Consider the following 16,150-nt stretch of genomic DNA (forward strand, 5'->3'; position numbering starts at 1 on the left):
TGTGGTGTTGCTCTGGAGTTAATTGCCCCTCAAGGTTAAGTGGTGCTGGCAAGGTTAATACAACCCCCGCATCTCTGGCTTGAAAAGGAAGAAATACCCAGTTACGCAGTTGTGAGATCCCAGCTGCAGCACTAGAGGGCAACAGGGCAAGCAGGCATGTAAGGTCTCAGTGTCCCTATGAATGTGCTTGGAGCTGGAAGAGGACGCCCTTTTATTACAGCTAGAAGTGGCTGATGACCAAGTTCATTTTGGCTTAGCTCGGGCAATTGGATACCGCTGTCCTAGGATGCCCTTTCTACTAGCTGATGCCCTTTCTAGCAGTTGGCAGGGCAATTAAGGTGACACCTCTTCCTGCTTATGGAGTAAGCCTGTTTTCTCAGGTAGCAGCAGCAAAGGCTGTAACAGTAAGTCAGATTTTTCTAGCTGAAGCACATGCAGTTAAGTAAAAACTATTGTGTAAGCAAGAATGAGAAACAAAATAGCTGTTTAAGGGATATACTACATTTCTCTTGGGCCATCCAAGCACCACTGCTCAGGAGATGGTAACAACAGGTCCTGCATTCCCTGTTGCACTGACCTTCACTGGGTTCAGGGTAGTGGACTCTCATCCCTTACATATGTAAATTTGTGACTTATGCTGACTCCTGGTATTCTTCTGATGGAAACCTTATAGCCTATATCATGGTAATGTAAAAACTTAGAAGTTGAGGTGAACCTTAATGCTAGAACTGTCTTTGGTACTAATGAAGCAACAGGCCAAGCGCTGAACCATGGGCTTCATTTTCCATAGTAGAAGATATAAAATTAGCAGTTGTTTCACAGCACCTTGCTCTAGCTGCCACTTTCCCTTTGGTTTTAAGGGCTTTATACATTCATTGGTTGTAAAAAGTCTTTTCTTTTAATTCTAGAGAGGTGGTGATGTTGACTCCAATCTCTCTTTGTTTCTCAGCTAGATAAGCTTGTTAAATGGTGTTGCATAAACAATCATCAGGTACTCAGTCAATCAAATGAAACTTTATTCCCATGAATTCCTATACCATTATGAAGTTCTTAGCTGAACAACTGATACACGTGTACAGCTTAAGCAGCTGTGAATGGAAAAATTCCTGCTTACATCAACTTCAGAAGGTAAACTCTCAAAAATGTCACCAGCTTCTTGCTGTAGGTTCAGTTTTAAATATCCTGCTTCTCTTGAAGCTTCAACTGCTATATTAAAAACTGCAACCATGAGCTTTAAAAAATGAAAGCAAAGACAAATCTAAGAAATAGATTGAAGTATTCCACTGATGTGGAGTCAGTCCTCAGCTTTTTGTAACTATTAGAACCATGTACAAATATACTATTTCTCTTAGCTAGACAACTTTGAAAAGGAGAAGTCTAACAACTCTTAAAGTCTCACCCTCCTACCTGAATTATTTAAACATTTGGTATAAATTCCCTTTAAAGTACTGGCACTCCAGAGTATTGCTGCTCCTCCTGTATTAGTCAATCAAGGTAAAGTGGTGCAATAGACACTGAAGATTCTTCAGCCATGCCCTGCTTTAACTACCTTTTCTGATGGTATATGAAAGGGAGATGACTTGTTCCTTCTGCACTTGAAAGCTGGAGGAGCAAGAAGAGTTTGTGGAACTCCAGCAACCATTTTCCATCAGAGGCTGTGACAATGTAAGAAATTAGCCAGCTTAGGTGCACCCTGGCTCCACTGCAAGAGGCAGCAGGTATTGAGATGATTTCATCTAGGCTTAAAGCTTCTTCCTGTTTCTGGGATCTGAAAGGGAAGCTGTAACATGCAAAATGAGGCTGTTCCAGCTCTAACAAAGGTGGTTGCTGTGAGAAGCTGCTACTCTCTGTGTAGCTGTGATGCTATCAGAGAGTCAAAGGGCTCTGTCTGTGCCCCACCCCCCCGCCACTGCTGGGCTGCACTTACAGCACACAGCATCGCTGTACAACTCCAGGCCCAAGCTTGTGCTGACCTGAGACCTGCTTGGACTTATTCCAGGATAAGACAGTAGCTGCTTCTTACAAGGCAGAGCATGCTTGTACAAAGAATGGTCTACCTCAAGAACAAAAGCGGCATCTGGAAATAGGTGTCACTGCATTATTTTGGGTAACACTAACTACACAGTTAATCAAGGAACATGACTAAGCAGGCATGCCCTCCAGGCCTGAAGGTGATACAAGCTATCCAGTCACATGAGCTTTTTCCACTCGGCTGAAGAGGCACAGCAAGGGGCAGGACTCAGCCCAAGTAAGAGTGTGCTATACAAGAGACCATAGTGTCAGGTGTCTTTAAGAACAGTTCTAGCTCTCTGCTCCTCTTCAGCTTCCTGTCCTTCCAGCACATGGACTCGTTCATGACAAGGCGGCCCAAACAGGAGCCTGCACAAACTTACAATTCTGTGCTCAGAGCCAGCAGCTATTTCCAGCACTGTGCCTTATGTTAAGCAGTGCTTAGCATATTCTACCACTGCTTGAAAGGATTTAGAAAACAATAAAATGCTGCATAGATTCCTTATCATTGTTACTGGGTTTCTTTTATCAAAAACGCATGCATGTCATTTGTACAAGGTAGTAGGGGGTGAACACTTCCTACTTTTATAAGTCCATTCAGAAGGACAGAGTATGTAAGTCAGACACCATCTGCCAAGACCTTGGCAAGTCACAGAGCAGCTGGGAGCTGGAGAAGAACAGTGGTCTAGTTGAGGTTTATGTCCAAGTCATCCATAATCAGTATGATTAGACAAGACTCATGTTATTTTTGAGTCACACACCAGCAACAACTGGTAAAGGTCACTATGACAGCAGAGATGTAAAACCAGTGCTTTGCTGTAGGCAAATCATAGCCTACTGTCTCATGTTACATTAAACCCCACAGGTTAATAAGTCTTTTTAGCACCATAACAGGTCAGGAAATACATTTATGACATGCAATGTACCTAGTGCAGAATCTGCAAGATGGAGATAGTTCTGCTTGTGCAATTCAGGCAGTATGTACACAGCTCTATAAAATCACCTGATTTTGAAAGATTACAAATCTAGACTGGAGTTGAGTTCCTAAAATTAGGTCACTGATTTGGCCCTCCTCAGACCATCATGTGATTTACATATTTTTGATCATTTATTTATAATAATCGTTTGTTCTTTATCTGCTGGAAGGTATCAGTAAGAATCTATTTGTTTCATCATAAGTTTCCGGCTGTACTCATAGGCAAGGAACAGTGCCCCGTTGGCCACGAACGCACGGATCATAGTTGGCGTTAGTCCAGAATACAAGGCAAGTACACCTGGAAATGAAATCAGAGCCAGTTAGTCATTTAATACATTGGCTGTCTGCATCAACCACCTTTGAGGGATACTGAAGCAAGCTTCTGCTTAGAGGAGCGTGAACAGTGGTGTAGCTGCTAACACAGTGTTACTGGATATTGATATAGGAGTATCTAGCATTGTAACACGAGTTTAGCCATGTAAGTGCTTATGTTAGAAGCTTATTTCAGGTATGACAAGGTCTTGGTCACCTGAGAGACACTTCACAGCAGATATACCACAGCTGGCAAGGAGACAGAAAAAACAGCAGGACTATGTTGGAGCTGTGCCCCAAGTAAAATTTAAGTTCTGAGGAGTATCTTCCCTAGCACTGGGGCCAGAATTCATATTTGCTGCCATGTACATTCTTAGACCATCTTCCAAAATGCCTGACCCAGGCCTTTTCCAGAGATGAGATGCTGAGGTAGATGTCTCCATGCCAGGCTGGACAGGGCTGTTTGATAAATCAATGATCAGCCATATATTAACTTCTAGAGGTGAAGAAAAATTCTGCATGGAACTTACCCAGTTCCTTCAATCTTCATGTAACCTAGGTTTGGTCATAGGTAACGGACCTCATTCCTTTATCTACTTTTAATACCTCCTGAGCTTTTGTTAGCTTTAAGTGAATAGTCTCCTAAACCAAGAAGCAGGGCAGATGCAGTAGGTCTCAATTCCTAGATTCCAAGCTTTCCAGACTAGATGAAGCATTAATATTTGTGTTTGCTAGAAACAGTTATTGTCTATCTCTAACACATTGTCACTGGACTAGATTTCTTATGCAATTTCAAGTGTTGAAGAGATAGATTTCAGTCTGTAGCCCTATAAAATTCAGCTGTTCTGCTTGCATACTTACCTTCAGTTCTCACAACAGTTATAAATGTTCCCATAAAGCCTGCCTGTTTTCCAGCCATTGAAAGAACCTGAATTCTAGATTTGACACAGTCCACAGGATACACAGAAATCCACAGACAGCTGCCTCCAAAACCTCCACTTAGTAGCAAAGGAACAGGACCTAAAGTTAACAAATAACCTTTTATACACACCACAATATTCACCAGCACAAATATAACATTATTTCATCTACAAAAGGCAAAGAGAACAGAGCAACCTGCTTATGACAAAAGAGCGGTTTCTTCTCCCTCCCAAGCCTTTAAGTTAATTTTAAGCCACTGGTAAATTACAAGTTTAACTAGACGCTCAAAGGTTATAAAGAGTGCCTCTTAGATTATTTGCCATGCTAAAAAACCATAACTCAGAATTCTGTCTTGTCTGTATTAACTAAATTTACTGCTTTAACACTTGTAACTACTTTCCAAGGCTAATTGTGAAATGGTTTAGAGTTATGTCATATAGTGTTACTAATCACCTATACAGAGATTTCTTTGGTACAGTAGAGTGAGTTATTTTGTGATCAGTCATTTTTTTATGATGCAGCCTGATTTTGTATTTCAGATCAGATGTTTATAAACATTTTGTAACAAACCAGTCCAGAATGCATGCAGCTGAAATCCTGACTCCCAGCAAGACAAAGTATTACTGTTCAGTCTTTCAACAGGACATAGGCAGTCTTTATTCTGGCATTGCCACATTTTTTTCACGTCTAATTTTCAATCTCAGTGTTCTCTTACTATCATTATAATTACATCTAATGGTCAGCATACATTTCAGCATACACTTGAGCATGCTGTTCAAGAGAATACAGATAAATACTTCAAAATCACTCTAAATGGCTGCTGAAATGAAATAGTTCAGAGTTGTCTTACACTGTACGGTCAGATATTTCAGCAGTTTTGTACTGTTAGCTCACTGTTTTCATTTTCCATTTATAATACATCCTGCTTCATTAGAAAGCAGTCACTTCAATAATTCATTACTATATATACACAAAATGCAGACCTCCATATTTACTATTCCCAGTTTCCTTCATTTTACATGTATTGTACAACTGCTGTGCATCGTTAGTGTATCTTCATGGAAGATAAGCCCTCCCTTATGTCCCCCATAACAACATGCTAAAACACGCCTGGAAAAAGAGTCACCATACCTAAATCATCTTTTGATCTCCCAGAGGCAAAGAATGTCCGGCTCAGTTCATACCCTCCAAAGAAGAAGAAATAGCCTGGGACTTCCCGCAGCAAAGTGCTTGACAGGCCACGGTAAAATCCAAGGGGGCCATCCTTTTGAATAACACCCTTCACTACTGACCAAACTGTACTAATAGAGAGGTTGATCCAGTTAGTGATGCTTAATAGTCAGATAATGAGAGGTTACAGAACAAAGGCAACTGCAGTGACAATTAAGGGCTAGACCTATTGTGTAAACACCAGAATTAAAGTAAGACTTAGAACAAGATTCTGCTAGGAGCCCTTCACTGGCATCCAGCTTTACTAGTACCCAAAAGGCCTGCAGGCTGTGACCCTTCCAGCCACAACTCTGCTCTGATTAGCAAGGAACTACAAATGTGACACTGAGCCAATACAGAATTTAAAGTAATAATACACATAAAATGGTTTCAGAGATACTGAGCAAGGTGTATACTTACTTGTGTCCCTGGATTATCTTTCCTGACAACTGCATTTCATACATGGCCTGTAGCCGGCACTTCACCAGCTCTGTGGGGCAGAGGACAAGGGTGGCAAAGGCAGAGGCGAAGGAGCCTGCAGCAGCATTCTGCAGATCACTGCAAGAAAGAAACTGAAGAAGGTATTTGGGCAATGACCTTTAGTGCAGTGGAGCCACCACACCAGCAATCAGCTTCCTGAACCTCTACTCTAAATATCCTCAAGAAAAACTGGCAATCCTGGTAGAAAGAGTCTCAAGGGAAAAGGGCAGTTACTTGAACTAGAGAGAGGAAAAAACTAGCTCATCCTATCTTCTTTGCAACACAAAGACATCCTTCTGACACCCAGGAAGATATATTGCAACCTCTACCCTTTTTGCTGTACTTCAGTGATTGCAGCACAATAAACACCATCAAATATTCCCCTTTTTGGCTTTTATAAAGATTTCCATAGACTTGTTTTCCTGGGCAACTTTTGGGTACTAGTTACTTCCTCGAAGAGAACAGGAGCAACAATCACCTCGTATAGATAGATGTCAGTGTTTTCAAATTCACTTTACCAGTATTAATACAGGATTTCAGTGAAAGATGATAGAAAACTGAAAGCAAGGCACAATGGATCACTGTAATCTTTCTATGGATGTATTACCATGAATGCAACAATGTGAATCAGAGATAGCACAGACAAACATAAACTACAACACTGAACAAGACAGCACTGTCATCTGCAATGACTCACAGTATTCCAAAACTAGGGCTTACTTTGTGGTGATTTTACACATACAATTTACAAATTCTGGGGTTGCTAAACTGCCAGGACTCAAAAGGCTGGTATTCGAGGGTCATACTGATTTATGATGCATTTTAAACAGGCTCCTTCAGATTCTGATGTGTTAGACAGGAGCTGCACAATAGCACAGAAGTGGAGCTTCTCTCTTCTTTCAGAAGCTGGGGAGTCGGCACAGCTGAGACCAACCTCATTGCAGCACAGAAATTCTTTCCATACAAGGGAGATGTTTGCCCTGTGTCCAGCAGTTTGATACATCTATAGTATCAGAGATTAAAGCTACAATTTTTCACCTTGCAGAAGCATCACGAAACTGAAGTTGTGACATGAAGCAAAGCTCATGACATAATCAGATATAGCAGTGACAGCTCTACACTCACGCTATTTGATCTTGAATCAACAAGACATTAAGCAGCCACCCTGGATCTGAAAAGCACCATTATCTGACCAAGGAAAGAAGGATCAGATGCCAAATGCAACTTGCTATTGTTACATACTCAAATTACATTTCCATTCTGTATCTGACTCCAAGGACAGTAGTACACCAATGTACGGTTCAAAGTTTCCTGCACTACCTCCATTGCACACAGCATAAACATGCTGTCTCAGTCACATGAGATAATCCTAGGACCTCTGCACATCTGTGGTCTACCTCCCAGGATGATCATAAAAGAAGGTTAAGAAGTGAAACATGCTGGTAGGCCTACCGCCAACATTTTAGTGGATAGGAAATGGTAAGGAATCTGTAAGCTGAGCAAGCAGAAACCCTCTGATTTAAGAAACCAATAAGGAAAGGTGAAAACAGTCTTGCCTCAGCTGAAGGGTCTTAACTGTCAGAAAACAGTGAAAAATAATGCAAGTAGAGATGATTTGTTTCTTCACTTCATATTCCCCTCATAGAAGGCCTCAGTTTTAAGATACAGCATGTCTTAGTGTGACAGGAGAAACACCTCACTTAATGTCACTTTTAGATAATTGTCTTGCACTTAGGAAGCTACCCGTATCATGTCAGAGATCTCAAATGCAGAATCATGGCCTGCTACTTCCACTGGAGACACATATGACAGAGGCAGAACAAAGCTATTAATACAAAGCTGAATGTGGTTAGCCTTGCATTACCCTTTGAATGAATGGAGTTAGGACAGTAAGAGAAGTCTTTTGCATCCTGTGGCATAGCACAAGGATGGAGAAGGTGCAGCTAATCTTAGTGCTGCACAGAAGACATACCTTAAGAAATGCATAACAGTAAGGCACATTGAGACTGCTGGGCCACTGACAGCTCTAAAGTGATGCATCTGGAGAACAGCCATCCTAGCTAGAAGATCATAATCATTGTGCCAGTGCATAAATCCACAATCTGTTCACATCTTGAATACTCTGCACAACTCTGGTCTCATAAGCTAAATCCCCAGACACATTAGAATTACAGGAGTTTCAGAGAAAGACAGCAATGACAGCTAAAGGAACAGCTTCAGAGTGCTCATTGATTAGGAGGGCTGCAGTTCTCCCATATAAGAAAAGATTCAGGTGGGGAAGAGGGGCATGGAGCAATGGATAGAGATCTACAAAATCCCAGTGGCTAAGGATCAACAGTTACGGAGTTAATGACTATCTTCTGCAGGGCTCCCTGCCAAAGTGTACTTCAGAGGCAAGGTAGTTAGAAGAATTCAAGAGGAGACTGAACAAGTCTTCAAAAGATCCAAAGTCAGTGACTGGATCAAACCAGAATCAAGAAGTCCTCTGAACTAAGAACAAACTTGGCAGAGGACTCAGTAAGTATTAAACACTTCTTTCTTATTCTTTAGGCAATCACTTTTTGCCAGTGTAGTACACAACACACTCTTCAAAATGAGACCTTTCATCTAACCACCATTACATTCAAGCTTTTGAAACTTAAATAAATAATTTTTAAAAACAAGGCAATATTAGAAAACTGTCTTTTCCCTTTAGTATGCCTCCCTGTAAGAAGAAACACTAGCTCCCCTTCAAAATCAGAACAACCTAGACATCAAGGTGTTGCAATGCTCAGTTCCATTGATAAAAATGTTCCAGGTCTTGAATACTCCAGTTAAGTTGTGATTATCTAAACCAGCCAGCTATAGTGACTGGTTAGTAGGTGGCTCTATTATATTTAGACACCATATCATCACATAAAGGTCTATATTCCACTTTATACTGGCAGAGAAAGGCGTGGAACATCACTTGCACCCTGACAATACAGTATTGGCAAGTAACAATGGCATGATTTTTTATTTATTTATTTTAAAACACAAGCCAGATTTTTATTACTAACCTGAGCTTTGTTTTCCTGTCGACTCCAACAATTCTTCTCACAATTTGTTGGCAAAATCCATAGCACATGAACAGAACAGAGTTCTCTGCGATGTTGGCTAGAAGGGCTGGTGTGGTTCCCTTGTAGAAGCCTCGAAACCCCACTTGCTTATAGGTTTTCACAAAACAGTCAACAAGTCCTTTGTACATGTTGGGGAACGTCTGCATCTTCACCTTTGCGGTGTCAAAGGGCTGGCCAGTCACCACGCATGCTGTCCCACCTAAGCAAGCAGTGGAAGTTAAGAGGGTGGCTGAAGGTTATCACAACTTTGACATCTATACTCAAGCACCAGTATTAGCAAAATCACACAAAAAGCAAAGATAAATTTAATTCTCTGTAGGAAAAGAAAAGTGCACTGATTTTAGCACAATAGCATCAATTGTCAGTGGTGAATTTAGTTACCCTAAGAAATTAAAATCAGGCGAAGGGGCAGTAATAGCACGATTATCATTAAACATTTCTTTACCTCAGGAAAAGCAAGCATCTAAATGAATCAGCTCACGTGTATAAACTTGTGCTGAATTAGAAGTATTGTTCTGCAATCAAGTCACTTGTGTCAATGAGTTGAGTAGCATTTTCCTTTGCTTATTTGTGATGTGATTCAGAAACCATCTGATTTTACATTCCAATAATAAAAAACCAAAAACCCCCTGAAAGATTAGTAATCAAGTTTTTCCTCCAGGGCAGAAGGAACACTGCTGAGAGTGCTAAACTGATCATATATAATAAGTTGATAACCAAAGACTCAAACCCTTTACTTCAAAACTCCAGATGGCTCTTAAGTACATTTATTTCCACATACTGGAAGAAAGTGTTGAGTATAAGCTGAAAAAGGACAAAAGGGCAAAGTTTCTCAACATGATATCTTTTCCAAACTGAACTGCAAGGTCAATACCCTGAAGACTTGTGAGATATTTCCATTAACGTCATCAGTAACCATTTCGCTCACAGTGCAGTGTCCCTCCACAAGATCTAACTCAATTCTGTAGCCTGCAGAAAGAGCTAATGTTACACTTTTTCAGTAAGAAACAGTGTACAGTGATAGCAATCTATTAGAAGCAGACACCTGCCAGGAAGCACATGATACGTGTGCCTTATATAGGCTTTATGGTTTTGCTTTTTTTAGAAAGAGAGAACCATCCTAAAACAGAAGTTCATCTTTAACCAAAGCAAGGTTGACAGGCATATACCTTAAATTATCTGTAAATGGAGATAACAAAGTAACTGAAATGGAAACAAATGTGTGAATCCAATTAAGATTAGTTCTGTGTCTTTTATGTGGGGAGAAGAGTAAGCAAGTGTTTGTTTCAGGAATGTTATTTACAATCTGTTTTACTCTTTGCAAACACATTTGTGTTACATTCTTGCTCCTCTGCAAAGAGGTACTTCAGGCTTTTTGGAGAAATTCAAGTCTAGCTGCCATAAAACCTCATTCTCAACCAGATGGTTAAAAGCTTCAGAGCAAATCATGCAAGGAAGCACAAAGAGTTTCCTGTTATGGAAGGATAACCAAGGAGAAAAGTAGCTGGATCAGACCAGTAACATCCATGTAAGCTTCAAATGAAAAGCAGAGCTGGAAAGGCTCAGCCAATGGTATTTGCAGGGAAGGTAGATATTAATTTACAGGACAAATGCTAGGTTTCTGTAATAAAATAATGGCTACTACCCAGGAAAACCAGGAATGGTCTTGGAAATGTAAAGCTGAAAAATTGGGAGTTGACAGAGAATGGTTGTTCCAAAAAGACTGTCATTGGAGGTGGTACAAAAAGCCTAGTGAACTACAGCAAAGAACTTTGTAAGCCTCAAGATAAAGACCAAGGGTCCTAGTTATTATCTAAAATACTAAAGAAAAAAATAATTCTTCCAGCCAGCAGTAAAGAGTCATAAAAAACCCAACTACAAAACAAAAACAAACAAGAAAACAAAAAAAGTCAAATCTGTTTGAACATTTAGACAAGTGTGGTTCTATAACAACATGGCAATAATGAGAAAAGAGTCCTACTGAATCAAAGAAGTAATCAGATGTTGCTTAGATCCTAGGCAAAGGACTATGACCCACAGAGAGCTAAATGACTTATTTTTTCTTGTTCAGAATTTACTTGCCCCAGTGTGTCGTTACTTAACAGGTAGTCAAGACTAGTATCTGGAGAGGAAGGTAAAACCAGGTTATGAATTTGCTGGAGGAACAAGCTGTTTGCTTACTTAGATACATTTTCTAAAGAGTGCAGAGACTGCCACACTGGTCTCGTGCTATCTGTCACCCTTTGCTTTCTCATTGCACTGTTAACCTCCACTATGACAAATGACCCCAAATAACTACCAGTGAACACAACACCATTAATACTGACATATTCACAGCATTAACAGAGTCATAAAAGGACTGACTGTAATAGTCATTGTATGGGAAAGAAAAAAATCCATAAAATTGTCCAACTTGTTACAACAGTAAATTAGACAAATCTTCCACCTTTTCTGTATAAACACTGTTGGCTAAGAAATGTCAAAAAAGACCCCTTTTCCCTGGCAGAATTAAAAGCCACATCCCTCAGACACAGACATTACCAACATGGCAATATCAGCGAGACAATACAACCATTTCCACATAACTAGTCCAGTAAAACTTTATGGCACAGACTAGACTGAAAGGGAAGTCAGTTAAGTGAATTCATCATCAGTTCTACTACTGAGCTGCACAGCATTTAGAGGATGTTGTCTGAGCCAGTAACCCGTCAGATAGCTTCTTGTCTCTTTCAATTAGAGAGGGTTCCTGTGACAAAAGCAGCACCTCAATCACTCATGCACTGACTTCATTCCAAAACTCTGCTTGATTCTTGGACTCATGTAAACAGGAGAATTTAAACCTCCTCACAGAAGATGATTAGTCTGAAATAAGGGGTTATGCCTTCACTGCGTGGCAGGGGTTTCACTGGAGAAGAGCAATAGTGATACAGTTACAACACTGGCTAAGGTCACTGCTTCACCTCTGTATCCTTACAGTGCAGAAGGTGAGGCTTTTTATAGCAAAAGGACACTGCTTTTACATTTGTTAAAGGCATTAAAACTGTCTCTCAGAAGTTTTGTGCAATTAAGCTCTCTCCAGCATTACCTGCAGCTCCTGCTGTGAGGTCAATAGCAGCCTGAATAGCAGAGTTAATCCTCATGCTTCACACTTGTTTACCGGTTACTTCAGAGCAAAGTCTCCTGTTTCCTCGTAGGTATGGAGATAGTTGTCTCCTGAGGGAAGAGAAAAATACACAATTTACAATAACTTGACAGGCAAAAGCATCACAGGAATGCTTTCACATCCACTCTTCCATTTAGAGCCAGAAATTCCTGTGCCCAGGAGTGAGACTTAGCATATTTGTATTTTGACCAATTTTGCTGCATTAAGCATGTCTTCTGGAGTATTACACCTAGCTTCATCTTTCTTGGGCTTTCCAGCTTCTAATTTCCCTGGATATCTCAAATGAAAGCAAGGAGTACATCCAGGGAACAGTGCTGAGCATTACCTTTATATTGATTATAGAAGCATAGTCTCACATCAGGTGTCTAAGGCTAGCTGGCAGGAATATTTCACCCCTGTCTCAGCTCCTCACCTATAAAACAAAACAGAGAATCTCCTCTCCTCATGGTGAAGAGCAGGTAAGAAAACTATCCATGATGATACAAGTACATTAAGTGATTCTCAAAAGATGAGTAGAATGGAAATGAACATGAACATCTTGAATTGTGTCTGGCTGTCATGTTCCCAGTGCAAGTTCCACACACCAGCATATTATAAATAAGAATTGCAACTCATCTCTCAGTAAGGGAGCTGGAAAGCAGAAATACAAAGGTGACACTTTGAAATAAAGCATTCAAATGAATTCAATTTTCAAATTTGCAGCAAGGTACACTGGGCAAGCAGTTAAGCTTATATATCTGGGACAAAAGAGCTCCAACTGTTTCAGAACCATGCTGCTGAGTGAGACACTTGGCTGGTAGTGCTGTCAAAAAGCTGCAGGAGTCTTAAAATTTACCACACAAATACACACGTGAATCAGCACCTCATTGACTTTTAAGCCTGGCTTCAAGCACAGTATATCAATAAACAGAACAATTTTCACTCTTTTACCTACTATAGTACTTCTTTTGAAGCCTGTTACTTCTCAAAATATATTTTGGGGTAATACGAATGGGAAACAATTTCCAGTAGGCTACATTGAAAGGATAATAAAAAAATCATACTGTACAAAACACAGCCGTTGTACAAGAAGCACAGATACTTGAATACAAGCAAGGCTTTAAGAAAACCTGTCTCTAAACAGATTTATTATTCCTGAACCTTAAAAAATACTCCAGTAGGCCAAATACTGTCACTCAGTGACTTTACCCATCCAATCTGTTTCAGATGTGCTGCATAAATCTAAACATAATGGATTTAAAACAAAATAAATAATTACTCTTGTAATAAATGGCACTAACACATTCAGTTTTCAAATTGTGGCTTCAGACTTGAACTGTTTTGCTACTGACACCATAGCATGCTAGGTGTTATTTCACAATGGAGACTCCAAGGCCAAATTGCACTTTGTTATCCTATACACCTCATTAGTGTTCACAGAGCACTCCACAGTTTTGCACCTAATTTAGAGGAAAAGAACAACAGACCAGTGAGACAGACTTTGAATGAAGGGAATTACTAGAGAGCAACAACTGCTTGTGTTCAGTAAAATATACACTGCTTTCATCGTGCTGAGTGCTTATCGACTTGTGCCAGTCCCTAAAGGGAGCACATGCCAAATCACCCACAGAAAACTTGGCAGCAGAAGGAAAAAAAAAATATGCCTATAAAAACATGGACTTTAAGAGCAAAGGAAGTCTAGCTGCCTGATCCATATCATCACAGTGTCACTTTCATCAAATTTAAGTCTTAGTCAAAACTAAACCAGTATTATATATGTACATACCTATTTTTTTTCTTATTTGTAATAACACTAATAGATTAAAAGCTGCTTGTAGATAAAGCAAGGCAACAACTGCTCTGTTATTTCCAAATCGAACCCAAGCGTCAAATCTGAAAACAGAAGCATTAGTTAGTGTAACAGGTCCTGCTGGGTCCTCCTCCCGCAGCCCTAGATGTTTCTCTCTGCTGATGCCTTCTCCAAACACTGAGTAGCTAAACCCAGAAGGCAGTCCTGCTTCTTGCCGTAGCCCGCACGGGCAGGCCGTGACTGCGCTCCCCAGGGTCCCAGCAGGCCGGCACCCGGCGCAGCAGAGCGGGGCGGTGCCGGGGCTCACCGCGCCGGGCTGTCACACGTGCTCGCGGCCGCTGCGGGCGGGCCGGGCGGGGGCCACACCGCAGCTCAGGCTCCTTCGGGGAGGAAGGCTCAGGATTCCCGCTCCGCCAACACCCGCCCATTCGGAGCAGGACGCCCTGGCCTGCGTTCTGCGGAGGCCCGGGGGAGCAGGGCCCGCCCGACCCCGGACAACGCCTCTCCCCTGCGGCCGCACGCGCCGCCGCTTCCCGAGGGGCCCCACCCCGCGCCCGCCGCGCATCCCAGGCCTGCCCGCCCGGCTCCCGAGCCGGGGGGACCCCCAGCCTGGCCGACCCGCTGCCCCCGCCCGGCACCGCCACTCACCAGAGCCGCCGTCCCCCCACTGCAGCGGTCCCGCCGCCGCTGCCCTTCCCATATATATATATATGGAGGCGGCGATGGAGGCGGCGCGGCCCCGCCGCGGCCCGGGAAAGGCGCGGGCCGGGGTAGTGGCGGGGGGGGGCGGTGGGGCTGGGCTGTGTTTAAGCTGGGGCTGGGCGGTGTTTAAGCTCATTGAGCAGGATGCAGCCGAATCTATGAATTACAACCGTAGTATTTTTTTCTTTTTTTCTTTTTTTCTTTTTTTCTTTTTTTCTTTTTTTTTTTTTTTTTTTTTTTTTTTTTTTTGTTGCGTGGTTGGGTTTTCTTTTAAATTTTGTTATGAAGAAGGATTTATTTAGGAATTGCGTACTCTGGAATAACAGCAGTTTGTGTTATGACTCCTGAGACACTCTCCTAAGCTGTCACTTTAATGATCCTGTCGCATATATAGTGGCCTAAACCACTGTGGTTAGTGCTAATATCACTTTCCTCAGCTGAAACTACAGAGCACTTTTTTTTTCCCCTTTTGATTTGCAGTTAACTGAAGTGCTTGCAATAAGGCTTGTCAGAAACAATGCCCAGTTGAAAGCAGTACATCATGTATATCAGTGGTCAGTCATACTTGGGAAACAATGTATGCCTGTAATCCCTGTTGAGCTGCACACGTTTGTGTGGATTGGATACCCAGACCTACATATTTGAGCTTAGATCCATTTTTTTCCACCAAATAAATCTGATGGCTCCTACTTTCAAAACCCAAACCAAGGCAAAAGCATTATAAATACCATAAAGTTAAGTGTTTATTTTTCCCCATCACTTTTAATTAATTGTAGAGTTCAGATTTGATTTTTCTATATGGTTATTTTCTTGAAATATTTATTTTAAATGGTTTATCATAGAATCATAGAATGGCCTGGGGTGGAAGGGACTTTAAGGATTATCTAGTTCTAACTCCCCTGCTGTGGGCAGGGATACCTTTCACTAGACGAAGTTGATCAGAGCTCCAACCAGCTTGGCTTTGAACACTCTTAGGGATGGGGTATCCACAGCTCCTTTTGGCAATTTGTTCCAGTGCCTCATCACTCTCAGAGTAAAGAATTTCTTCCTAAAATCTAAACTTTCTGTCTTTCAAACCATTCCCCCTTGTCCTGTCACTACATGCTTTTTTAAATAGTTGCTTTCCGTCTCCCTGGTAGGCTCCCTTCAGGTACGGGAAAGTCACAATTGGGTCACCCTGGAGCCTCCTCTTTTCCATTCTGAATATCCCAATTCTCTCAGGCTCTCCTCGTAGGAGAAGTGCTTCTCCCCTCTAACCAACTTGGTGACCCTCCTCAGGACTTGCTCCCAACAGGTTGATGTCCTTCCTGTGCTTGTGACCCCAGAGCTGGATTCAGTATTCAAGGTGTGGCAATTGTGAAGGAACAACAAGCTAGGTTATAAATGGCTTTAGAAATTGAATTATAAATTATTTTATTTCTTTAATGTAAAAAAAAAAATTGCTGGGTATGTGGTAACCAGTTAATGATTGTGATTTAGTTGCACAGCTC

General features: G+C 41.5%; 1 protein-coding gene across 7 annotated transcripts; it reads right to left on the minus strand.

The window, feature by feature from the left end:
• Nucleotides 1-1,001: 1,001 nt before the first annotated feature.
• SLC25A15 (solute carrier family 25 member 15) lies at nucleotides 1,002-14,731 on the minus strand. Of its 7 annotated transcripts, none has more exons than XM_064645794.1 (9): nucleotides 14,607-14,730; nucleotides 13,935-14,041; nucleotides 13,104-13,181; nucleotides 12,092-12,219; nucleotides 8,947-9,205; nucleotides 5,849-5,986; nucleotides 5,351-5,520; nucleotides 4,160-4,318; nucleotides 1,002-3,284 (listed from the first exon to the last, which is right to left on the minus strand). In XM_064645794.1, exons 4-9 carry the CDS (start codon nucleotides 12,144-12,146, stop codon nucleotides 3,160-3,162), a joined length of 906 nt encoding a protein of 301 aa, XP_064501864.1. In that variant the 5' UTR covers nucleotides 12,147-12,219; nucleotides 13,104-13,181; nucleotides 13,935-14,041; nucleotides 14,607-14,730; the 3' UTR covers nucleotides 1,002-3,159. The 7 variants fall into 7 exon arrangements, with proteins under 7 accessions (XP_064501864.1, XP_064501865.1, XP_064501866.1 ...); XM_064645795.1 differs by having other exon boundaries at nucleotides 13,931-14,041; XM_064645796.1 differs by lacking the exon at nucleotides 14,607-14,730 and adding an exon at nucleotides 14,266-14,442.
• Nucleotides 14,732-16,150: the final 1,419 nt, after the last annotated feature.

The sequence above is a fragment of the Pseudopipra pipra genome, chromosome 2 (assembly GCF_036250125.1).
Source record: "Pseudopipra pipra isolate bDixPip1 chromosome 2, bDixPip1.hap1, whole genome shotgun sequence".
Taxonomy (NCBI): Eukaryota; Metazoa; Chordata; class Aves; order Passeriformes; family Pipridae; genus Pseudopipra; species Pseudopipra pipra.

Excerpts from the sequence above, each read along its gene's own strand:
- SLC25A15 (XM_064645799.1), bottom strand. The coding sequence starts at position 12,146 with ATGAGGATTAACTCTGCTATTCAGGCTGCTATTGACCTCACAGCAGGA. Across the intron at positions 9,206-12,091 it reads CCTCACAGCAGGAGCTGCAG|GTGGGACAGCATGCGTGGTG; the intron begins GTAATGCTGGAG and ends CTGCTTGCTTAG. Across the intron at positions 3,285-4,159 it reads AACTGTTGTGAGAACTGAAG|GTGTACTTGCCTTGTATTCT; the intron begins GTAAGTATGCAA and ends TTTCATTTCCAG.